This window comes from Marmota flaviventris, chromosome 12 (genome assembly GCF_047511675.1).
Source record: "Marmota flaviventris isolate mMarFla1 chromosome 12, mMarFla1.hap1, whole genome shotgun sequence".
Taxonomy (NCBI): Eukaryota; Metazoa; Chordata; class Mammalia; order Rodentia; family Sciuridae; genus Marmota; species Marmota flaviventris.
The window spans coordinates 56057532-56084592 of NC_092509.1; the positions used below are offsets into that span (position 1 = coordinate 56057532).

General features: G+C 40.9%; 1 protein-coding gene across 1 annotated transcript in view; it reads right to left on the reverse strand.

The window, feature by feature from the left end:
• Positions 1–27061, reverse strand: part of LOC114087098 (kinesin-like protein KIF28P) — an 80395-nt gene that overhangs the window by 19995 nt on the left and 33339 nt on the right. The window contains exons 3-10 of the mRNA XM_071619671.1: positions 25650–25853; positions 19147–19182; positions 13881–14105; positions 11723–11877; positions 7462–7573; positions 4171–4238; positions 2188–2279; positions 585–706 (exon numbers count right to left, since the gene is read on the reverse strand). Coding sequence (XP_071475772.1) covers positions 585–706; positions 2188–2279; positions 4171–4238; positions 7462–7573; positions 11723–11877; positions 13881–14105; positions 19147–19182; positions 25650–25853 — 1014 coding nt within the window. The remainder of the gene's footprint in view (positions 1–584; positions 707–2187; positions 2280–4170; positions 4239–7461; positions 7574–11722; positions 11878–13880; positions 14106–19146; positions 19183–25649; positions 25854–27061) is intronic.

Consider the following 27061-nt stretch of genomic DNA (forward strand, 5'->3'; position numbering starts at 1 on the left):
ACTCCTCTTTCACTGTCTGGGGCTTATTCTAGACTTCATGAGTCTTCCTGAGTCCAGGCTGGGCTCTCCCTCATACTTCCAAATATTCCAGGTCCAACTCTGGTCTTTGGGGGTTGCCCAGAGCCGTGTGGCTGTGGGGAGTAAGGTCGTGGTGGAGGTGGCAGTGAGGAGTGGAGGTGAAGAAGGCATCTCTCTCACCAGGGGACAAGACTGACATCACAGCATCACAGCCCAGGGGCTAGGGTGTAGCTCAATCTGAGGGTACTTGCCTAGCATTTGCAAGGCCCAGGCTCCAATCCCTAGAGTGTGCACATGCGCAAATTCTCCCCAAACTCTAATTACCAACAGCCTTGAATTCCATCCCCAGCCTCACTCTGTATGCATCAAGGCCTCTCTGCCTCCTTTCCTTTCATGCCCTGCCACTCTCCCCCCAGCTCTTGCCAAGAATAATGTAAGTCTTAGGTCATGTTACATCCTACACATTCATTAAATCGCTAATTCATTGCCCCTCACCCCAATCTGGGGGCTGACAATATCCCAGACAGCACTGCATGGGGGGGTGGCAGTGCAGAGCTGGGCCTCACCTGGGCAATGGCTGCATACTGCTGCTCCCATTCTCTCCGCGCCTGCTCCAACAGGTGTGCCCAGGTTTCCTGAATAGACTGAGTCCCCAGCTGGTGGTCTGCCAGGAAACAGGCTGACTGCTCTGAAAGGAGGGAGGGATTTTAAGCACCAGGTCTATAGTGTCAAAGGTGAGACTTAGAGTAACTTCAGTATGTCTCACTGGGTTCTCAGTGACAATAGGGGACTCCCAGCAAGAGTAGAAAGTAAAGCTGCACTTCTGTGTGAAGAGCTCATTGGCTAAATCCTACACTGCATAGTATCTGGACTAACTCAAAGGCATTAGAGCAAGAAGGTCCTCCCAAGAGAGGCACAGGCTCAGGATTCTATCTGCTATTTATATAGGCCTGTGGGGGAGTTTCCTTTTATACTACCATAGCAGCAAGTCCCATAAGGCCAGGAGATTGAGGAAGAAGCATAGGTTCATCTTAGGTTGTTTTCCATGTATTTTGTGTCTGTTCATATGAATAATGGGAATTAGTTGCTACAGGTAGGCTCATCCAGTTTTTGTTTTAGTGATTCATGCTAACCAGGGCCACGTGTGAACCAGCTGCATGTACTGACTCCAATCTAGAAAGGACTTTTGTTGAGGTGGAATCCGTAGTGAACCAGTCCGTGGAAGGGCAGGATGGTGACTGTTAGGGAGCACTGAGCACAGAAAGTGTTGGACTTTCTGATATTGCTGGGTTGATGCTGAACACCATACTGATTGTATTTCTCCAGTTTTCTACTTTACTTTTATTATCCATCACATTTTAAATCATTAAGGGCATAAAATGATACATGTCTTCATTCTGCCAAACTGAAAACTGAGACCTTAAAGCCGTGGTTCTTGATAGTTACACATTAGAATCAACTGGGGGGCATTTTGAAAATGACTGCTCCCTCACCTACCAGAGCCCAATCACTTGGTGACTGGCATGCAGCAGTTGAGGCTGGGCACTGAATTAGAAGAGGTAGGCTGCTACTAATGCTTCCTGGGCTTCTGGCCTCACTTAAATGCATGAAATGTCAAATGACCACCTTTTAAACCTGGCAAGGAACGTAGTATCCTGGCAGAAATAATGGACTCAAAATTAAAAATGACAATTTTAAAAGGGCAGGGTCATTATTTCTTTAAACTGTGAGTCTCCATTGATCTCAAAATATAGTTGGGTTGCAGGCTGGGGTTGTGGCTCAGTGGTACAGCCCTCGCCTAGCATGTGTGAGGCACTGGGTTTGATTGTCAGCACCACATAAAAATAAATAAAATAAAGGTCCATCAACAACTAATATATGTATAATATATATATATATATATATATATATATATATATATATATATATATATGTGTGTGTGTGTGTGTGTGTGTGTGTAAAGGTTGAACCAAAATATCCTGAATAAAGTTCTAGAGGGCTCCTCCCCCCACCTGCCCACATCCTCCCCTCAGATCCTCCCCAGATCCCTCCCCAGGCCCAGCACACCTGTCTCTCCCTCCCTTTAGCCCCAATCCCTTGGGCATCAGCCAGCTCAGGCTCTTCTTCTTGCTCCAGTGTGGACTGAGCATGCCTCCTGGCTCACTTTACCTGCTGCTCCAGCGTTTCCACATCCAAGCAGTGTCTTGGTCTCTGCTCTTGACCAGGTGTTGACCACAGCGTTGTTCCGAACCTTTTTAGCCCTTTCGTGTGTAAAGATGAACACATTCTCAGGCCCCTTTACTACCCAAGCAGCACCACCACTGGTCCTGGGGCAGCAGCAGGTGTGCTCAGATCCCATTCACCCCTTTTCTGGTGACTATAGATTCCAGCATGTTCTGTTCCACAAAACCATTAAGACCCAAAGCGACTTCAGTAAACTGCATGGTTTTAATAAACATGTACAGCTGAGCCATGGCTGGGTGCTCAGTCCCTGGGTGTCCTTGGGCCTCAACACACTTGGTTAATTTAAGAATCTGTTCAATCAAGGTCGCTGCTGCTGAAATAACTAAAACCCTGGAGGCTGTCAGAGGCTGCTCTGCCGTGTGCCCCAGGCTAGAAGGGGCTTGGGTTTTCTGGTTCATTCCCCTCCAGTGCCACCAGAGAAAATAGGAAATGCTTCAAATATTACATTCAAGCATGAGTTTGTTCTTTATCTGAAATTCATTTTTAACTGAGCATCTTGTATTGTGTATGCTCACCCACTGTGGCTCTAACCCGGGCCTGTGCATGCAAAGCTTGCACTTTACCACAGAGCTGCACCCCCAGGCAGCATCTTGTATTTTTTGTTTGCTCAAACTGGCAATCTTACTCCTTTCTTCTTACACAAAGAGATTGAAATACAGAGTTACAACCAGACTTGCCCAACTCACAGAATATGTGGCAGATATGGGATCAGAGTTCAGGACTCTGGTTACCGTTTTTCCCTTTTTTCTGTACCATGTAGCCTCTCACATAAAAACTGCTGGCAACAGATTTGCACCTGATAGTCAGGGAGAACATTCTAGATGCTGCTAAAGCCAAAATTTGACTAAAGATCTGAGACTGCAGATACAGGAAGAAAATGTCTAATGGTAAATTGATGTTGAGGCCCAGCAATGAAGAATGGGAATGAAAGTGTTTTTCATTCAAATCCAAGGGCTTCCTCATTGAGAAGAAGACCCAAGGGAACACTAGAAGGAGAGGTAATTACTTGGCGGCATAATCATATCTACAATTTTGAGTAGGTTTTTTTCGCCTCATGGTAACTAAACCCAAAGGTACTCTACCTTGAGCTACATTCCCAGCCCTTTTTATTTTTCATTTTGAGACAGGGTCTCACAAGTGGCCTAGGCTGGTCTTGAACTTGTAATTATCCTGTCTTAGCCTCCTGAGTCACTGTAATTACAGGTGTGCACCATTTTCACACCCAGCTATAATTATAGTTTTTTTAATATTTATTTTTCAGTTTTCAGTGGACACAACATCTTTATTTTATTTTATGTGGTGCTGAGGATGGAACCCAGCGCCCCGCGCATGCCAGGCGAGCACGTTACTGCGTGAGCCACATCCCCAGCCCCTAATTATAGTCTTTGAGCATTGCTTATATGAAGGAAGAGCTTTGCCGGGAATGGTTCATACATGATCACATGTGGTCTCCACCCCCACACTGTGAAGGAGTGTCGACACATTCAAACGGTTCGGAGCCTACAGAGTTGTCTTGTACAGAGCTCATCCTCATTTATTAATAGCACAAAAATCCCCTGCCTGGCACTGTTCTCTCCCCATGTAGGAGGAATCTGTGAACAGCCATGCTATTTGGCAGGAAACTACAGGGAGACAGATAACTAATCACATTCAGATTGGCATCCATGCTGTTCCCATCTGAGCCACGCCTCCTCTCCCATCCTGACTTGAGTGACACAATGACACTCTGAACTTTAGGTCCCAATTCCTTCTCATTTGTTTTATTTCTTTTCATTTCCTCTCTTACAAATTGTTTGTTCTCCTTTCCCTGAAGTTCCACCCCCAAAATGCCAATTAGAAGAAGACTGGAAGAAGTTACTAGATTTAGAATCTAGAATCACTATGACTAATAAATATTCATAAACATACCTTTCAGCATATCTTAATGTTGATAGAGTTTCCTCATAACAGATGTCAGCTGGACTTATGGCTGCAATCTGTAACAACATCCCTTGAAGATTTTGTTATGTATATAGAGGTTTATTATCATCGATATTATTAAAACAGTTAACATTCACACAACAGTTTCGCATCTTACAATTTACATTATTGTTCAGATTTGACCACTCCAAAAACTAGGCTTTGAGAAAAATAATACAGCCAAGGTCACCCAGATCAGAACTGGCAGGACTAGGGTTTGAACCCACTCGTGACTAACCCCTGTGCTGCCGACCTCAGAACCACACTGCTCTCACCATGGAATACCCGGTAATTTTCTCAAGGTTTGAATGATTGTTGAAAGCATTTCGAGATCACTAGGATTTGCCTGTCCCTGTGAGATGATAGGGACAAAGGGCTAATGCAAGCCTAGTCTTGGCTCACAGCCAGACAGCCATTCAAAGTTCCCACTCTCACTCCCCATTTATCCATCCTGAAGATGCACCCTGAAGCCAGGGTACTTTCACTTAATTCATCAGGGCAATGATGCCAACAGAAAATGCCCTCACAGGGCCAAGTGCACCTAAAGCCATTAACATTCCTAAACCCCAGCCCATTCCTGCAAGCACTCCAAAAAAAGAGCTCCTGCTTGTTTCAGGGAGCCAGCCTGACATTTTCTTGTTGGAGCTGTGCCTAAGTTGAGGATCCCAAAAGGCCTATATATTCATATGTGTTACTCAGTTTCATTTCTATTGACAGCGAGACAAAATTCCCAGTGGGCAGCATCACCCAAACAGCCATTTTTGTATGGTTTCAAGTCTGGCTATTGACTTTGGATTAATTGTTCTAGAATCTGGAAAATACTTTTCAAATTAGAAACAAAAGTTTTGACGATTTGGAGATAGGTGCTGTCACTGAGAGTGATCACAGAGACAGAACATAGTCTGAGGACCTGGCAGCTCAGGATCCAGAGCATTAAGAGCCTGGGGAATAATCCTGTATAGTTTATCCTTATAGCTTGTGTGTGTATATTACTGGAGATTAAGCCCAGGGTCTTGAGCTACATTCCCAGCCTTTTTTGTTTTTGATTTGAAAAACAGGGGCTTGCTAAATTGCAGAGGCTAGCCTTGAACTTGCAGTTCTTGGAGTATTAACTCACCTGGGAGATTTAAGGACTGATTTCTTTCTTTCTTTATCTTTTTCTTTTATTTCTTTCTTTCTTTCTTTTTTTTTTTTTTTTTTTTTGATACTTGGGATTGACTCCGGGGATGCTTTAACACTAAGTTACCTCCACAGTCCTTTTTATTTTTTAAATATTTATTTATTTATTGGTCCTGGGCACTGAACCCAGGAGTGCTTTACCACTGAACTACATTCCCAGCCTTTTTTATTTTGAGACAAGAGTCTCCTTAAATTGTCCAGGTTGGCCTCGAACTTGTGATTCTCCTGTCTCAGCCTCCCGAGTCTCTGGGATTACAGGTGCGCACCACTGCACCTGGAAAAGTTATAGCGTTTAAAGCGGGTTCATTTGTATCACCTCATTTAACCATCACAGCTATTCTCTGGTGGCTATTGTTATTTGCTCCACTTTAGACATGAAAGAAATGAGGTTTTAGGATATCCATGCTGCAAGTGGGACTGGTACCATGGAGAGTTTAGAGCTTAGAGGTGGACCTTTCAGATTCTGTGTTTTATTTGCTTCCTGAGATGATCAATGACCACCTCTCACCTCCTCCTCCCACACTATAAGGGAGAAAGTAGGTGTGGCTCCGTGGCAGTGCCTGTGGCACGAGGCCAGGGTTCCACGCCCAACCTTAAAACAAACAAACCTCACTGTGATACCTTCAGACAGTCTTTGTGTCCTTATAAATGGTACAGATCTAACCTTGAAGATCTGCACATGTAGACGTTGTCCTGTTGGTCTCATTCTCAGGAAATTTTGTACACACAGATGTGTTGAATTTTAGTTTGCAGTCAACATTCAGAGGGTGTCTTATGTCTTTGGTTTTTGTTTTCCTTTGTATTTTTGCAGTGCTGGTGATTGAACACCAGGGCTTGGACATGCTAGATGAGCACTCTTCCCCTGAGCAACATCCCCAGCTTCCATGTACATTGTCTTATTCTAGGTTCTTGGGGAATGTCCCATTGAGGCCCACAGGTAACTGGTAACTAGAAAATCATTAAAATTAAATATTTAAAATTAGTTAAGGGCTGAGGGTGTAGCCTAGTGACATAGCACTTGCCTAGCACATGAGACCCTGGGTTCTACTTCCCAGTCTTGCAAAAAAAAAAAAAAGGATAAATAAACAATAAAAATGGGCTAGATTAAGTGATAAAAATGGAAGGATGTTTACATTGTAAATTTTGGGGAGAGGTCTGGTCCCAGGTCCCAGTAGGGAGCATTTCTCTCCTAAGCAGGACCCTGCAGGAGGCAGAGTTCACCTAGGTTTGCCCCCTCTGCAGCAGAAGAGCATCGAGCCCTGATTTTAACACATTTCGTGTCCCATCCACATGGCAAACATGCTGTGCTGTCTGGCATCTTTGCTAACATGACAGATTCAGCTGCTTTCCAGATTGTGAGTCTGCCCTGTGACTATCACAGTCGAATGAAAATTTCCAACCTCACCACACAATGACTGCTGCTTGATAATATCACGACATTGCTACTGTTACTTTCTAAATTGTATTCATTTTTTTTTTTTCTGATAGTAATAGTAATACATGTCCTGGGCTGGGAGTGCAGCTCTATGGTAGAGTTCTTAGCAAATGCAAAGTCCTGGGCTCCAACCTCAACATTACAAAAACAACAAAACAAAAAATCATGTATGTTCCTTGTAGAAAACCTGAGAACTACAGAAAAAATTAAATAAGAAAAGTTAGTGCAGCCAAGTGTAGTGGAACACGCCTATAATCTCAGCAGCTTGGGAGGTTGAGGCAGGAGGATCACAAGTTCAAAGTTAGCCCTAGCAACTTAGCAAAGACCCTAGGCACTTAGCAAGACGCTGTCTCAAAAAATAATGGGCTGGGGATTGGCTCAGTGGCTAAGTGAACCCCTGGGTTCAATCCCTGGTACCAAAAAAAAAAAAAATTAAGATTAGTAATATAGAAGCTTTATTGAAGATTGCAGTACAAAGGGCACCAAAAGTCATATGTTAGTCCATGCTGTGGGTCAGGTTCTATATTATGAAGGTACTGAGAATAATTTTAATCACAATAACAATAACGATAACTATAACAATAATAGCTGAATCAGGCTAAAATGTTGTAAGAAGGTGATTTTACCAAAGTAGTTCTGCTGTTCCCACCCAGAGCTGACTGGAGCAGTTTGGTCAGTACAGAATCTCTGTAGGGAATGTGCAAGACTTTCTTCCCAATGGCTGCATCAGCCAGAGCACTGAATGCAAAAACAAAAACAAGAACAACAACAACAACAACAAAAGTGAATTAAAAAAAAAGTATCAAGAAGTTAAAAAAAAAATTATCCCTAGGGATAATTCAGAAAAGTCCTCACTCAAATCCCCTTTGGCTCCACAAATCTGATGATAATACCTAAGAGTAGAGATACCTTGTGTACAAAGATGCAGAAGCAAGAGAGCTAATGTGCATGAGCCACTGAGTCCCTGTCCAGAGTCAGCCCTGCAGAAAGTGTAACAGAGAAAGGGAGGCCCAGGCCTGAGATCCAACCCCCTTTAGGCTGAAGAGACTGCAGGCTTTCATTGCCAACATGTATAAAGAGAAGGAATATGGGGGCAGCTGGGCAGGGGGAGAACAGGTTTGGGAAGTGATCCGAAGTCCTTTTCTCTCCTACTACCTTAAGATCCTTGAGGGAGGCCCTGCTATGACTGCAGCCTTAGGGTGAGAGGGAATGACAAGTCCCCACCCGACTCCAGGGGACAACAAAGAAAGCATCATTGAGCCAGTGTGGTGGTGCACACCTACTCAGGTGGCTGAGGGGATCACTTGAACTCAGGAGTTCAAAGCCAGCCTGGGCAATATCATGAGGACCCCGTCTCAAGGGGATGGCATCCAGGGGAGTAAAAATAGGAGGGAGGAAATTTGTAAGAAATTATAATCACAAGAAGGGAAAAAGAAATCTACAAAATTAATATAGCACAAAGCTACTTGGGAGGCTGAGGCTGGAGGATACCAAGTTCAAGCTCAGCTGGGGGAACCTGAAGGGAGACCCTGTCTCAAAAAAATAAATAAAAGAAAGAAAGAGAAAATCAACACAGCAAAGTTGGAAAAGAAACAAACTGATCTTTAAAAAACAAAAACAAGAACAACTGATATTAAAAACACCACGGGCATGTTCAATAGCAAATTAGACAGTGCTGTAGTTGGAATTAGTGAATTAGAGAGCTCATAAGATGCAATCCAGATTATGGCCCAGCACCTCAGTGATGGGAAACAAGGGAAAGGTTAAGGACCATGGGTAACAGAGTGAGGGGATCCAAACAGCTAACTGAAGTACTGAAAGAGAAAAGGGGAAAGAAACGGGCAGAGCAAGTGCATGAGTTAATGGCTGAAAATTTTCCAGAACTGATGAAAATCACAATCCACTGAGATATGAAGTCCAAGAAATCCCAATGAGGATGGAAATTTTCACTCAAGTACAACATGGTCAAATTGGAGATCACCAAAAATAAAGAGTTTCAATGCAATTAGGGGGAAAAAAAGATTACATTGAGGTAACAGCCATAGGATAACCAGTTTTTTAAAAAAATAGAATGACATCCTTAATGATTTGAAAGAAAATTCTACCCATCTATATCTAAAATTTTGGGTGGGGGTGGGAGGTACCAGGGATTGAACTCAGGGGCACTCAACCACTGAGCCACATCCCCAGCCCTGTTTTGTATTTTATTTAGAGACAGGGTCTCACTGAGTTGCTTAGCACCTCGCTTTTGCTGAGGCTGGCTTTGAACTCATAATCCACCTGCGTCAGCCCCAGGAGGTACTGAGATTACAGGCATGCACCACCACGCCTGGCCAGAATCGTAACTTCTGTTCATCAATACACACTGTAAGAAAATTAAAAACCTATAACTTGGAGAAGATACTTACAATACGTATGCCTGAAAAAGATAATAAAATATGAAAAGAATAAATGCAAATCAATAAAAAGAAAATAACTCAATAAAACAATGGAAAAAAATAAGAATAGGCATTTCAAGAGGAAGCATAGTGTTAATAAACTTATCAAGAGATGCCTAAACTTGCTAGTAACCAGAAACATCAAGATCACAATAAAAAACATTTACACCAACTTCATTGGTAAATACTGAGAAATCTGACAATGTCAAGCCTTAGAAAAGATGTAAATCAAGAGGATATATTATATATTCCTATTGGGCATAAAATTGATCCAACCACTCTGGAAAAATATTTGTCATCATCTTATAAAATTAGGTATTTGCACACCTTATAACCCAACAATTTCAATTCTTTGTCTATGCTCAAAAGAAATGTGAACATATTAGTACCTCATGATTTGTATAGGAATGGTCATGGTAGCACTGATTGTCATAGCAAAACCAAACTGGAAATGACCAAAATGCCAATCAATAGGAGACTAAGCTACATTCAACAACATGAATGAATCTCATGAAGTTTCATGAAAGAATAGCATAGAAAAAAAACTAACTAGGAACACATAATATGGTTAGGTATTGTTAATAATGTTGAGTCTAGGGCTTGGGCTATAGTTCAATAGTAGAGCATTTGCTTTGTATACAAGATACGTTGAGTTTTTCCCCAGAAGCACTGCCCCCAAAAAAGCTGAGTCTAAAAGTAAGTCCCTGAAATTCTCCTCAGTACATACCCAAAAGAAATGAGTGATTATTTTTCCAAAGTACTATGTACAAGAATGTTCATGGCAACTGTATTAATAATAGCCCAAACCTTCTTCAATAGAAGAATAGATAGATAAATTGTGGTATCTTCACACAATGGAAGACTACAGAATAATGAGAAGAATAACTACTACATGCAGCAAATTTGAATAATCTCAGAAACACAATCCTTAGTAAAAGAAGTCAGATACACAAGACAGGGACCTCATAAATGGTCTCATTTATATAAGAATCAAGAAAATTAGGCAAAACTAATCTGAGGACAAAGGCCAATTTCTGCTGGGAGGAAAGGATATAAAGGAAGACTTTTGGGTTTTGAAATGCTTTGCATTTTCATCTGGGTGGTCTGGTTAGTTTTCCATTACTGTGACAAAATACCAGAGAAAAATAAAGCAGGAAAGGTTTATTTGGCTCACGATTTCAGAGGTTTCAGTCTATGGTTATTTAGTCACACTGCTTTGGGGCCATGGCAAAGTGAAACATGACAGGCAGCTATGTGGCAGAGAAGTTGTTCACCTCATGGTGGCCAGGAAGCAGAGAGAGTTGGGGACCAAATATACCCTTCAAGGGCAAGTCCCCAATGGCCTAACTTCTTTCCAATAGTCCCCATCTCCTAAAGTTTCCATCACCTCCATTAAGCCCATTGAACTATGAACCGGTAAGTGGATTAATCCATTGATGAAGTCAGAACCCTCAGGAACCAATCAGCCCCTAAAGGTCCCACCTCTGAACATTGCTGCCTTCAACACATGAGCTTTTGGAAGCTATTTCAGATTCAAACCACAACAGTGATAATTACACAGGAGTGTGTGTATGTGTGTGTGTGTGTGTGTGTGTACACGTCTATATATGAATTGAGATTTAAGATTTGTGTACTATGGTTTTTGCCTTAATAAGAAATTTTTAAAAAGCAAGCCACAGAAGACATTATAGCATGTTATCTTTTGGTCACTAAGCCATAGAATTTAAATACGATAAAATAAGAAGAGAGGAAGGATGAGACAGAGAACATAAAATTCAAGTAGTGGAGACCAGGAGAAGAATCCTGTGCCACCTAGTTCTTGGGGTTTGTAGTGGTGTTAGTATTTTTGTTACATACAGGAGGACCAGGTGTGAGCTAGTGATGACACTGAGTGTCATGGTTTAGATATGAGGTGTCCCCCAAAGGCTCATGTGTGAGACAAAATGTGTGAGGCAAAATGATTAGGTTATGAGGTGTGACCTAATCCACAGCTTAATCCACCAGTATGGATTAATTGGGCGATGACTGTGGGTGGGCGATGGTGCCTGGGTGTGTGCCCTTGGGGTTTATATTGAGCTTGCTCTTTCTGCTTCCTGGTGCCATGTCCTGATCTGCTTTCCTCTTCCACACTCTTCTGCCATAATTGCTCTCAGGCCCAGAGCAATGGAGTCAGCTGTCTGTGCACTGAGAACTCTGAAACACGAGCACCAAATAAACTTCTTGTCAGGCCTTCTGGTCGTAGCAGCAAAATGTTGACTAAAACATTGAATCATGACCCAGGGTTATAACCAATTTTTCCTTCTATTCATGGATTTGTTCTGGTGCTGGGGGCTGAACCCAGAGGGCACCTGATAAGTGGGCTCTACCACTGAGCCACACACCCCAGCCTCTGCTTTTTCTTATCTGAGGTCATTTTTATGGCACAGACCCCTGTACCCTGGCTACGTACCTGATAACGTTTCCTAAACTGGTTAAACTTAAGTTAACCCGAGATCCTTCTTTCAGTCTGTCCCCTTCAGCTCCTGAAGATCTCTGCCTTTCACTTCCAGCTAAATCTACCAGATTAATGCTGGATTGTTTAGTGAGGGCTTTGTCTAGGAAAACCTGTAGGGACACACACAGGCCATGCTGTTAGAGAGCCCAACCTCTTCCACATGCTCAAATGGTTCTTGGGATTGTATTTCAAACTCAAAAAAAAAAAAAAAAAGCAACAAAATGAAATTAATCAGCCATTCACAACACCATCCTCTTTACAGCGGCATGACCAGGCCCAGGTGTCTCACTGGTCCCTTCCCATTTCTGCAAAGCTCTTTTCTGAGGAAATACTAGACATCAACGATTGCTCTGGAGTATCCATGGTCATTGAGATTTAAAAATGTAAAATACTAGGGAAGTGCAAAATAAGTAATTGTTCAGGATTGTGTGATCTTAGAGTGGAACGAACCCCCATTTTAGAATCCTACAGATTCTCTTGCTGGTGACCTGCACTTAACCTGTAATATGGTGACAACAGCACATTATTAAGATGTCATAGGGGTTCAAGGTAATAGATGCAAAGGTCCTAACACATGCTCGGAATGGAATGTGAGGTGTTCCTATTACTGCTGACCCCACTGAAGAGCAGGGCTGTAAATCTCTTCACTTGTTTATTTGTGGCTGATTTCTTCTCTTGCCCTTAAAATATGAAGTCAAATAAATTATCCGGGTAAACCATGTAAGAAGTTTGTGAATTTTACTAACATTGTAAAATCAAGTGACTAGCCCTTAAAAGTTTAAAAAGTTCAGCACGCCTGTAACCCCAGCAGCTTGGGAGGCTGAGGCAGGAGGATCGTGGGCTCAAAGCCAGCCTCAGCAACTTAGTGAGGCCCTAAGCAACTCATCAAGGCCCTAGGCAACTCAGCAAGACACTGTCTCTAAATAAAATAAAAAAGGGCTGGGGATGTGGCTCAGGGGTTGAGTGTCCCTGGGTCCAAACCCTGGTTCAAAAAAAAAAATTTACAAAGTTTTTAAAAATGTATTATCTCATTCAAGTCTCCCAACTTTTGTGGGAGGAGAGCTATGCATCCTATTTTACAGAAGAAGAAACTGAGGGTTAGGGAGATTATTTCTCCAAGTGTTAGAGCTGGTCAATAAAAAAGTCTGCATGATCCAGTGTTTGTCCACCAATCATGGCTGAGCACAAGATGATTTTCATTGATGCTTACTTTATCTACTGCTAGTACTGTGGCTTACAGGGTAGAATTGGTACAATCATAGTTAATTACAGTGTTCCCACAAGACTTGTGAATTGCCATTTCTAGATCAAACTAGGGATATTGTACATACCAGTCCCTGATGCCCAGCTAATAATACAGAGGAGAAAAGCCCACTTTAGTGGACTTTAGTAAGTAGAAAGTTACATGGTACATGGATTACCTGGTTTCCAAGAATTAATCCAAGTATCAGAAAGTACTTCAGTATGTGGCCCTAGGCTCATGGATCTGATATTGCTGGTCCTTATATTAGTGATATATAGGCCTGCTACTGATTCAGTTCTCCAAGACCATGACTCCAACTACAGAGTCATGGTCATATCTTCACAATTTACTCCTTGATCAACTTGGGGTCAAAATTCATTTCTCACAGCATGAAATGTACTTGAAGGACAACAGCTAACAATGTCCTCTGGGCACTGTGAGCATCTGGTGTGTGGTAGGACTTCACCATGAGCAATAGTGCAGAGTGGGGCACGGGTATGAAGGTGAGGGATGGGCAGTAGAAGAACAGGTCCTCACTTTTTCCTCCTTCTGACCCTATATTCTATGGTTGGAAGCAGCCACTTTAATCCATAAATCAAACTGGGCTCAGGAGGCTGAGACAGGAGGACCATGAGTTCAAAGCCAGCCTCAACAATGGCGAGATGCTAAGCAACTCAGTGAGTCCCTGTCTCTAAATAAAACACAAAATAGGGCTGAGGATGTGGCTCAGTGGTTGAGTGTCTCTGAGTTCAATCCCTGGTACCAACCCCCTAACAAATTGGGAAGGATCCCACAGTATCCATGAACCTATTATGCCACTCGGGACCCTCCCTAAGGTCACCAGGACACAGATAGTCACCTGAACCTCACCTGCTTGAGCTGAATAGTGATGACCATGTGGGATCTGCTGCTGCTGGTGTTCATGTTGGTTGAAGCTGTGGTCCTGATTTTTGTTCCTTGTTCCATCAGCTTTTCAATTTGTGCATAATTTTCACAAGGCACAGACTTCAGGCCTTCCACATAAAAGCCCAGCTGTTGGTCTTCCCTGACTTTTAACCCACCAGGTTTTTTGGTTCTAGACAGCAAATCTCTTATCTTTTGGGGGGCAGGGGGAAGAATGTAAACTTCAATTAATCAGGAATCTTTACTTCAGTGTTTTATTTATGCCTACAATGTAATAAGAACTCAATAAATAAATGAATAAATTTAATATTAAATTTCTGTAGGGTGCAGATGAGGGTGTAGCTCAGTGGTAGAGTGCTTGTCTAGTATGTGCAGAGTCCCCAGCTTCAATCCCAGTGCAGGGGAAAAAAAATTCTGTGGGTACCAGACAACCTCATAATTGAACTCAGTAAAAATAGAGAAATGGATAAGCAAGAAGAAAGAAACTTCCAGGCATGGTGGTGCATGCCTGTAATCCCAGCAGCTCAGGAGGCTGAGACAGGAGGATTGTGAGTTCAAAGCCAGTCTCAGCAAAAGCAAGGTACTAAGCAACTCAGTGAGACCCTGTCTCTAAATAAAATACAAAATAGGGCTGGGGATGTGACTCAGTGATCAAGTGCCCCTGAGTTCAATCCCTGGCACCCCCCCACACTCCCACCCCCCCCAAAAAAAAATAAACTCCTGTTGTAATTAGTGAATCAGAAGCCTATTTTTTTTGTACTAGTTATTGAACCCAGAGGCATGTTACCACTGAGCCACATCCCCAGCCCTTTTATTTATTTATTTATTTATTTTGAGAGAGGGTCTTGTTAAGTTGCTTAGGTCCTCACTAAATTACTGAGGCTAGTCTCAAACCTGCGATCCTTCTGCTTCAGCCTCCTGAGTCACTGGGATTACAGGTGTGCACCACTGTGCCCAGTTTAGAAGCCTAAGTTTTTTAATTAATTTAAAAGATTTTTAGAAATCCATATTGTTTTCAAGTATCTAAGCACTCCAACTAGACTGAATTCCTCAGGGTGGACCCATATCTTTTTATAAATAGATCTCAGTGAGCACTCAGGGAATGCTCATTGAATGCACAGTGTAACTGGAGCTGGGCTGATGAGTAGTGTTCAATTTTTATGTGGTGCTAAGGACCGAACCCAGTGCCTCACACATGCTAGGCAAAAGCTTTACCACAGAGCCACAGCCCCAAATCCTGCTTACTCTTATATTTGATTACCAATTCCTTTATGGGTACCATAAAAACAAATCATCTACTGGCGTTGTGGTGCATGCCTGTAGTCCCAGCAACTCAGGAGACTGAGGCAGGATTGCAAGTTCAAGCCAGCTTCAGTAATCTAGTGAGACCTTCAGCAATTTAGCAAGACTGTCTCAAAATAAAAAATGAAGCCAGGTGCAGTGTTGCATGCTTGTAATCCCGTTAGCTCCAGAGGGGGAGGCAGGAGGATCACAAGTTCAAAGCCAGCCTCAGCAACTTAGGAAGGTCCTAAAGCAACTCAGTAGGACCTTGTCTCTAAATAAAATACAAAAAGGGCCAGGGATGTGACTAGGTAGTTAAGCACCCCTGGGTCCAATCCCCAGTACCAAAAAAAAAAAAAAAAAGTACCGAAGTCTTACTTTAACAAGAACAACCATATGTAAAAGTAAAAACAATTAGAACTTAGTAACATGCAAAGAAGTACCCAATAGAAGGGCAAGTTTGTAACACTACCCCCAACACCACCTTCCTGAACCTTCTCCTTAATTAAGGAGGGAAGTTTATTCAATCCAAACAGCATTTGCCACTGCTGAATGAAACAAGAGACTATGATAATTTGGGGACTCTTGTTACTAGAGATTTGTGTGATGACCTACTTTGACCACAGCCTCAGATCAGAGCTCACATGGCCTCTCCCTCCAAAAAGTTGCAGCTGGAAAGCAAAACATGGGTCCACTGTGAGGGCCAGGTGACCCAGAGAGCCCAGAGGAAGGAGTGTCAGGTGCAGAGAGGACTGGGCTGGAAATCAGAAGCACCTGGGTTCATAGTCCTGGTTCTGTGTCCCAAACTGCAAAATCCTTGGAAAGTCCCTCATGTTCCCAGTTTTCCCTCTTAATATGAGGGAGACAGATGACATTCTCTCTAAGCTGTCCCCCAGCAGTGGTATCTGTAGTTCAAAGTCCTAAAGTCAAGGTGGATTCACAGACTGAAGTGTGGGCAAGCAAAACAGTGGACAGAAGGGGTCAGAAATAAGGAAACCTCACCGCAGAGACAGCTTCTGCTTCAGCCAGGAAGCCTTTTCTGTCATTTCCATCAAGTAATATAAATTCTTGGAAGTGGCATCTCAGGCTTAATATGTGAACCACTAAAGTTAACTAGCAAAAAGGATAAGCTTATCTGGATGGAAAGTACTGGGACCCAGAGACAGGGCGGCTCCTGGCTCCAGGACCCTCCAGGTTGCCTGGAGATGAATACAGACCATCATGATTCACAGCCATCTGAGAGCTTCCTAACTCCTCTCTCTGCTCTACTTGGCATTTCTTTAAATCTAGCTATATTCTGCTTAAACCCCAATCCGACTGTCTTATTTTCCTATTGAAAACCTCTGTTGAGGGACTGGGGTTGTGGCTCAGTGGTAGAGCGTTTGCCTAGCATGTGTGAGGCACTGGGTTCAATCCTCAGCACCACATAAAAATCATAAATTAAACAAAGGTGTTGTGTTCATCTACAACTGACAAAAAAATTAAAAAAAAAAAGATCAAAACCAACCCCTGTTGACTCTCAATGACTTACTAGACCAACCACTTTACTGTTTGGCAACTCTTTAGCTTTATCCCACGAAGCCTCCCCCATTCTTGCCCACCATGCAGCTCACTCTGTCTATATGGGACACTCAGTGTTCCCTTAAATGTCATGCACTTCACATATTAATGTTTTTTTTTTTCTTTTCTTTTTTTCCTTTTTGAGTTGCTGGGGATAGAACCCAGGGCCTCACGCATGCTAGCCAGGTGTTCAACCACTGAGCCACACTCCTGGCCCTATGAATAGATTTTGAAATGCTGATCCCTAAGCCTAAAGTGCCCCTGTCTGTACCCCTCCCCTCCTCTCACTTCTCTGCCTTACCAAACTCATAAATATCCTTCAAAGCCCAGGCTAACTCCTCTGTGGACAGCAACAAACTGTGTGTGTGTGGGGGGGGGGGGTAGCTGCCTCCTCTTCTATGCCTCTCTCTTTTCATACCCACACAGCACATGTGTTACTTTTAGAAGAAGTGGGTATTCCACTCAACTTCTCCAAGGTAAGGACCATGTCTTAGGTTTTCTTTGTCTTCAGAGTCTATAATGATATGTGGAACATGAAAGATATTTAATAAACTTTATTTAGTTGGCTGCTGAAATACCTAATGGAAAAATACCACAGACTCATAGAATATAAGACTTCTAAAATAAGAAAATTGGACATTCTAGGATCTCCTCGGGTCTCATATTCTATGAATGTTCAATTTTCTCATTTTAGAGATAAGGAAACGGAATTCCAGGAAGATTACCATCATAAATAGGTCTCAGTAGGGGGAGCAACATGGGGAGAAGCTGTTCTCCCCATTTTCCCCTATGAGCTTGGTAATAAAGGAAATAAGGGGAGACCTTTGGGTAGTTTTGGAGGTTATACAAAAACTATTAAGATATGGTCTCTGCCAATAAGAAACATACAATTATAGATATATTTATCAATTATCCTTTCAGTAAACATGTTGAGAGCTCCCATTCTAGACAAAGAATTATGCTGGGCTGGGGGGTGGGTAGCTCAGTGGTGAAGCACTTGCCTAGCATGTGCGAGGCCCTGGGTCCACTCCTCAGCACCACCACCAAAAAAAAAAAAAAAAAAAAGTGAAGTCCTGCAATAAGATAGAAATATGCTCATAGGGAAATTATTATTTGAAAATCATACTTTAAAATTTGTTTACATATTTGCACATAATGAGTCCAGAAAAAAACGTAGGCCAGGCAGGGTAGCAAACACCTGTAATCCCAGCAGCTTGGACGGCTGAGGCAGGAGGATCTGAATTCAAAACCAGTCTCAGCAATGGTGAGGTGCTAAGCAACTCAGTGAGACCCTGACTCTAAATAAAATACAAAATAGGGCTGGGGATGTGGCTCAGGGGTCGAGAGCCCGAGTTCAATTCCTGGTACCAAAAAAAAAAAAGCAATAGTAATAAAAAAATATGAACACTTGATAAAGATTTAGTTTTTTTCTGGATATTTAGATGCTGGATGTATGGCTCAGTGGTAGAGCACATGCTTTGCATGTGCAAGACCCTGGGTTCCAGCCCCAGCATGACAAACAACAACCAAAAAGAAATTTAAAATTTAGTATCTCTTATATACTCTGTAAATGAACAAACTAAATTTGGAAATAAGGTCATCTTCCAAAGTAACCCAGCTAGCAAATGAGAAAGCTGGGATTTGAAACAATGTTCTGTATACTGCTCCCTTAGGGAGCAAGCTGCATACAGTCTATGAGGCAAACTCAGGCCACCAGCTGTTTTTGGTGTTTCACATTTTCAAATTGTTGGAAAAACTGAATGAAAAATAATATTTCATGACACACGAGAATGATGTGAAATTCAAATTGCAGTGTCCCTAAATAGTTTCATTGGTGCACAGTTGCATCCACTAATTTCCATGTTGTCTTTGGCTCTCATTGTTCTACAACAATAGAGTTGAGTAGTTTTCAAGAGACAGTAAGATTCTGAAAGCCTGAAGGATTTATTCTCTGGACCTTTGCAGATAAAGTGTGAAGACCCCACACAACATCACCTGGATTGACGCTAATGACCTCAGAATATACAGACAGGAGTTGGCATTCAAGCTGGACCTTGAAGTTGAGTGGTTTCTTTGGGGGCAGAAAAAGTAGACATAGAAAGCCTAAATGTCTAGAAAAAGGATATGCTCTGGAAAAGAAGAATAGTTCTGTGAGACTGGAAGAATAGCACATGTGAAAATAAAGCTTAGGAGGAAGCTGGAGAGGTGGGTAGAGCTGGGAAGGGCTCATCTGAAAAAGAATCACTAAAGTTTGTATGTGAGAAAATATAATCTCTAGGGTTGGTATGTAGCTTAGTGGTAGAATAAATGCTCAGCATGCACAAGGCCCCAGGTTCAATCCCCAGAACCAAGGGGAGAAAAGTATTAAAAAGAAAAATATAATCTCTATTACCTGTTCATTGTAAATTTCCAGCATACTGAATGTAACCTGTATAGAGAAGAGCACAAGTAAATGTTCTCTTGAAACCATCATCTTTGGGGGGGCGGGGGGGTGTGGGGAGGAAATCATACTCACACACACACACAAACACATACATATATATGTATATATTATATTACATATAATATATATCTCCTATATATACACATAAGTATCTCAAATGTCTAACAAAGAAAAGGTAATATTAAATATAGTAAAGCTCTATTTCAACATGCAACTGGTTATCAAGTAATTTTAATGCTATTGGAAAGGTTCTTTTTTCTTTATTTTGTAAATTAATTATACATGACAGTATAATGCACTTTGATACATCATATCTAATGAAGTATAATTTCTCATTCTTCTGGTTGTACATGATATAGAATTCTACGAGTCGTATAGTTATATATATATACATAGGGCAATAATATCTGATGTATTCTACTATCCTTCCTACCTGGTACCCTGTCCCCTTCCTTCACTCTCCTCTGTCTAAAGTAAGTCTATTCTTCCCTAGCCTCACCCCTCATTGTGAATTAATATCCACATATAATAGATAGGTTCTTCACAGAGGAAACACATATTCTCTACCCTACCATAGATCTGGAATATTGCTAGCCAAGCTTTAGCCTCTTCAACAGGATTGGGGGAGTCAGAATGGCTCTAGTCTAGAGAGAAAGTCTAATGTTTGCCATGCTCTACTCATTATAAAGCTGGCTTGTCTCTTGGTCACCCAGTGATGAGTCTTGCCAATGAAGTCTCAGGGCCACAGAACATTTGACTAGGTTCAGAGTGATTGGGTAAAAATGAACAAATAGCCAGGGGTTAGCAGACAAGAGAAATCTCTAATGTGGAAGTGAAAACAAACAGAAAAGAGAAATTTAGAGAATACACACAATGCATTTTTAAAATCCCTATAATTAATAGTCTCAGAGAAAAAAAATTATACCCATAAAAAACAAAACAGTATTCTATTAACTGGGAACAATCAGAAAATAAGGAAAAGTATTTGTAAATTAAATTTATGAATAAGATGCAAAATTAAAATAGAGTTAAGGGCTGGGAATGTAGCTCAGTGGTACAGCACTTACCTACCATATGCTAGGTCCTAAGTTCATTCCCCCAGCATTGCCCACCTCCCCAAAAGAGACGGTGGGGGAGGTCTTCCAGAATGAAGAATAAAAGGCCAACAAGAGGGAAATAGGTGGTAAAAGATATTGGAATTAGAATGCATGAGATTAAAATCCGCCCAAGTAAAACTTCCAGAAACAGAAGAAATGGTGGAGGAAATTAAAAGAGACAAAATTAGAAAGGTTTCCTGAAGCACAGGAATCTCCACATTGAAAAGGGTCCCATGAGTGTCCAGCATGAAGAATAAGAAAAGACACTTGAAAACATCAAGAATAAAGAGAAGATCCTCAAAGCTATCAGAGGAAACAATGATGACCACCAAAAAGATCATCTAGAAAGAATAGAATCAGAGTGGCAGCGGACTTCTAAGCCACAACATTGAAACTTAAAAGACAATGGAAATATATTTTCAGTATCCTTAGCTAGAATGCTATTCTGGGTAAACTTGAACCAAGCATGGAGGTCAGAAAAGATACTTTCAGCTATGCCAAGGCTGCAAAGAATATATTCCTGGCCCACCTCTTCTGAGGAAAAGGATAAAGTAAACCATGTAGGAGGCAGGGGAGCCAGCAAAGAAGAATGTTGAAGTTCCAGAATGGCAGGTTTGCAGCAGCTGGGGAAATACTGTTCCAATCTTAGCAGGAGAATAGAAACCTTCTGATGAAGGAGATCTAATAAAAATAAGGGAACCAATAAATTGGGTATATGGCAAATATTGTTAATAGGCCCATGACACTAATTTGGAACACTGAGACAAAGATTTATAGAAAACCAGAAACAATTTTAAGAAAGGTAAAGACATTTAAAAACTCCAAGAAAAATGAAGTATAGAAAAGATGTATGCAGTAGACAATATTTGCATAGCTAAAATGTTAATTACTATGGATTTAACCATATTTTGTTATTTGACTCTATAAAAACGTGAGAGAAAAAAGATCATGATGGGAGCCATTGGTGTGGCAAAGTTAAATTCTGTACTACTATAGTAGGAAAATAGCAGATATTGTCACAATTGATTCCTAAGAAAAGAAAAACCAACATTATTTTTAAATATGGTGATAGTAGGGCACACAGATAAAGAATTGGAGATGGGAACTGGGGAAGTAATAGAGAAGTGGGGAGGAGAATGGAGGAGGATGGTGGTTTCCACGATAAGTTGTTCAGTACTGTTTGGAAGTTTAAACACTATTCTATTGAACTATAATTCATTCTGTACAATTTACCCATCTAAAGTATATAATCCTTCTTCACAGAATTAGAAAAAGTTAATCCTTAAAAATTCATTTGAAGAATAAGAGACCCAGAACAGCCAAAGCAATACTAAGAAAAGTGATATAGGAGACATCACAATACTTGATCTCAAATTATACTACAGAGCTGTAGTAACAAAAAAGATCATGGCATTGGCTATCAAAATAAACACAAAAAGACCAATGGAGCAGAATAGAAGACACAGAGACAAATCTACACAGTTACAGCTATTCAATACTTGACAAAGGTGCCAAAAATATATTTTGGAGAAAATACAGCCTTTTTAACAAATGGTGCTGGAAAAACTGGATAGCTATATGTAGAAAATGAAATTAGATCCCAATCTCTCAACCTGCACAAAAGTCAAATTGAAATGGATCAAAGACTTAGGAATTAAACCAGAAACCTTGCAACTGCTAGAAGAAAACATAGGGTCAACACTCCATCATGTTGCTGTTGGCACTGTCTTCCTTAACAAACCCCCCACCCCAAGCACAAGAAATAAAACCGAGAATCAAAGCGGGATGAATTAAAAAGCTTCTGCACAGCAAAGGAAACAATTGAGAATATAAAGAGAGCCTACAGAATGGAAGAGAATCTTTGCCAGCTACTCCTCTCATAGGGGATTAATATCCAGACTATATAAAGAACTCAAATAACTTAACACCAAAAAAAAAAAAACTTAATAAATGGGCAGAAGAACTAAATAAAAACTTTTCAAAAGAAAAAAAAAAACACAAAAGACCAACAAATATATGAAAAAATATTTAACATCTGTAGCAATCAGGGAAATGCAAATCAAAACTACACAAGATTTCATCTTACTCCAGTCAAAATGGCATTGATCAAGAATACAAATAATAATAAATGCTGGTGAGGATGTGGAGAAAAGGGTACACTGTACATTGTTGGTAGGACTGTAGAAAGTATGGTTATTCCTCAAAAAACTAGGGTTGGAACCACCATAGGACCCAGCTATCCCTTGGTATTTTCCCAAAAGAACTAAAATCAGCATGCTCTAGCGATATAGCCACCTCAATACTTATAACAGTACAATTCACAGTAGCTAAATTATGGAATCAATCCAGATGCCTGTCAATAGATAAGTGGATTAAGAAATTGTGGAGTTCTACTCAGCCATAAAGAAGAATGAAATTATTTGCTGGATGGAAATGGAGAAAATCATGTTAAGTGAAATAAGTTAGATTTAGAAACTTAAAGGTCAAGTGTTTTCTCTCATATGTGGACGCTAGAATAAAATAAAACAAAGGAGGAGGGAAGGATGGGATATCATAAAGATACAGAGAAGATCATAGAAGAAGGAGTGAGAGGTGGAGTGGAAGGATGGAAAAGAGGAGGCAATGCAGAATGAATTCTTTAAAAATTATGTTATGTGCATATAAATATACCACGGAGAAGTTCACCTTTATGTATAAGTAAAAAGAACCAATCAAATATAAACAAATAGATGAGCAAAAGGAAGTCAAGTAGAGTAGAGGAAAGAGAAAGGGATCATGAAATGAATATGAATTCCATGCATGTATATTTCTATGAACCCAATTACTATATTGTTGAGAGCCACAGTTTGCCAGAGGGAATGGTTGAAAGGTGACCCTGTTCTGGGAATAGGGCGGCTCTGGGATTAGGGCGGATCCTGCTGCCTCGGGCGCAGCTACTTTGGAGTTCCCGTTGAGTTCTCGCAGGGGTTCAGGGAGAATTGGTGCGTGGAGCCCGGTGGAGGGAGTGTGTTCCTGGGAAGTGTGTGTAGAGTGCCAGTGAGAGTTCGGGAATAAAGAGTTGTTGTTTGAACCTACAAGGCTTTGTGGCGGCTCGGTTATTTTGTGCCCAGACAGACTGCGACACTATATAAAGCTCTACTAGAAATAAAGCATATAATCCACTGGGTGCAATGGCACACACCTATAATTCCAGGAATTCAGGAAGCTGAGGCAGGAGGATTCAAGGTTAGCCTCAGAAGTTTCACAAGACCCTGTCTCAAAAAAAAAGATGGATGGGATGCTAGGGAAGCAGCTCAGTGCCCTGGGTTCAAACCCCAGCACCCCCAACAAAAAATAATAATAAATAAGCGAAGTGTTCAATGTTTTTTTTTTAATAGAAATAGTCATTTAAAAAATTTTTTTAGTCATTGATAAACATTTATTTTATTTATTTACATGCAGTACTGAGAATTGAACTCAGTGCCTTACACATGCCAGGCAAGTGTGCTACCACAGAGCCACAGCCACAGCCCCCTCAATCCAGTGGTTTTTAGGATACAATTGGCATGCCAAACTCAGATTCTATATTGTAGGTTGAAAATAGTTTTTAAAAATCTATCTGTACTGAACATGTACAGACTTTTCCCCCTCAAGTTCTGAAATAATATGATATAATGATATTGATATTGTATTAGGCATTATAAGTAATTTAGAGATGATTTAAAGTATATGGGATGATGCACAAAGGTTATATGAGAATACTGTGCCATTTTATGTAAGTTACTTGAGCATTCAGGGATTTTGGTATCCAAGGGAGTTTTGTGGTGGGTGGTGTAGGAACCAATCCAGGAATGACTATTCACACAGTTATGCAAGCATCACCACAACCTATATTTTGCCCTCTTCCCCACATCTACATGAAGTCCCTCACCACCACTTCCCATTTTCTGCTGTCTCCCCTCCCCCACCCATCCCTAGAAACCACTAGTCTTCTTTCTGCCTGCAGAGACTTTCTGTTTCTGGCTATTTCATAAAAATATAATCAAATACTATTTGACCTTTGTGTTTTCTTTCCCTTATCATAATGTTTTCAAGAGTTGTCCATATTGTAATAAGCATTAGAATGCCCTTTTTTTTAAAGCTGGATAATATTGCATTGTGTGGAGATACATTTTATTCATCCATTCATCATTTGATGAACACTTGGGTTATTTCTACTTTGGGGCAATTGTGAATATAGTGCTATGGAATATTTAAGTTCAAAATTTTATTTGGAGCTGGGTGTGGTGGCACATACCTATAATCCCAACGGCTTGGAAGGCTGAGGAAGGAGGATCACAAGTACAAAGCCAGCCTCAGCAACTTAGTGAGGCCATGAGTAACTTAGCAAAATCCTGTCTCAAAATAAAAAATTTTAAAAGGCAGAGGTTTGCTGGGGATGTGGCTCAGTGGTAAAGCAACCCCAAGTTTAATCCTGGGACCAAAAAAAATATTATATGGACATATACTTTCCTTTCTCTTGAGTATTTGAGTTCTTAAAATATACTTGCATTACTTTCAAATACTTTTAATTAAAAAAATTGGAGATACTGAAATGTTAATGCTATTTAGTTGGGTTGAAGAGATTATGAGTAATTTCTATTTTCTATCTTGAACATATTACCTTTAAAGTCAGAAGAGTAATTAAGATAAAAAAGGATGCAATATTGAATTTTCGTAACACCAATTTAATTTCTTCTGCCATTTAGACAAAGCAGAAACACAGACTATGAATACAGGTATTTGTTGATGTTTTGCTATCATGTTTTAAATTTGATCATGGTACTAGTTATACTGCACCTTGAAAATGTCACCAAGCTTCAGTGAATCTGAAATTTAGTCTTGGGTCTTCTATGCCAGGTAAAGTAAGAAATTATGTGAGACAAATAAACAACAAAGTCACATCTTCGGGGCTAGAGATGTAACTTAGTGGTAGAGCAAGTGCTTTACATGAAGGAGACCTTGGGTTCCATCCTAGCATCAAAATAAATAATAAAAGCAAATAAGATGAGAACACAGCCACTACTGTGGTGGAAGAGAAGAGCAAAGGAAACTATAGACTTGAATCAGCTAAGGTTGATTCAACCTCAAGAGTAACCCCTTATTAGTGTTAGCAATTCTGTCTGCTTCTACGATACCCAGTGTTTTTTAAATACATGTCCTTGGGGATGGGTATGTAGCTTAGCTGTAGAACTACCCCAGCACACACACACACACACACACACACAAAATGCACTATCTTAAAATAGAAATGCTAATAACTTTCATTTGGAGAAGGTGTTCAAAATTTTTTTAAAAAGCCATTATTTGAAGAAGGTATTCTAGCATAATGCATACCTGGTATTCTTGATTTCTCCCCTGATTCTCAATTGCTTGAAAGAGTTCTTCACACACACTTGGAATAATACCCTTGTTTGCACCAAATCCAATCATGGAGTAGCTTTTTCCAGAGCCAGTCTGACCATAGGCCAAGAGAGTAGCATTGTAGCCTTGCCATGCACTGTCCAGGATTCCCCTCCCGATATCATGGAAAACATCTCTCTGGAAAGAGGATCACAGGTGTCGGTCAGCCCAGGCTTGCAGGATGTTTACTTATACATTCTTTCTTTTCACAGTGCTCCTAAGGCCTAATAAATATTCTGATTTTAATTAACTCCACCTTAATTAGCATATGATCAACCGAAGCACAACTCAGATTCTTAGAGCCAGAAGAAGTAAAATTGGAAACCAAAAAGAGCTTGTAGGTTTGGAAGACACTGCACATTCACATCCATGAGCTACAACTGGTATATCTTGAACTAGCTCGTACCCACCAGTAATTAATTTGTCTATTTTATAGTCTTTACAAAAGATAGGCTATGTCTTTAAAATTGGGCAATTAGACAAAAAATTTTGAGGGACCCAGACCAGTCAGAGCATTTTCTACTTCTTTATTGTGTAACCCAAATAATAACATCACAAAGTTAACCCACACTAATTTTAGCCTTCTATGGGTGAACTCTCTTTTCACCAGACCCAGTGGTTCTGAAGCATTTCTCCGGTGCACACGCATGCATGAATACCCACATACACACAAACACACACACATTACATCTTTTGGATCTTGTAAGTTCCCCAAAGGCACATGTGTTAGAGGCTTGGTGCTATTGAGAGGTGTAGAACCTTGAAGAGGTGGAGCCTAGAGCTGGGCATGCAGCTCAGTGGTAGAGCACTTGCCTAGCATATGTGAGGCCCTGGGTTCATTCCTCCAACGCTGCAAAAAAATGAAAAGTAAAAAACAAGATGAGGCTTAATGGGAGGTTTCAGATCATTGAGGGGTACCCTCTAGAGGAATTCTGGGAGCCTGATCTCTTTCTCTTTTTTTGCATTCTGGCTGTGAGGTGAAGAGGCTTTGTTCTGCCATATACTCCCTGCCATGATGTTAGTCAGATCCAAAAGTAATGGGCCCAACTGATCAATGGACTGAAACTTCTAAAATTATAAGCCAAAATAAACCTTTTCTTCTCATGAGTTGATTATCTTGGGTGTTTGTTATAGCGCAGAAAGCTGATTAATATACATACTTTTTTTAATATTCATTTTTTTAGTTTTCGGCGGACACAACATCTTTATTTGTATGTGGTGCTGAGGATCGAACCCAGCGCCGCACGCATGCCAGGCGAGCACGCTACAGCTTGAGCCACATCCCCAGCCCCTGTACATACCTTTAAAAAAAAAATTTAAGTGGAAGATAGATATCTGTGTCATAA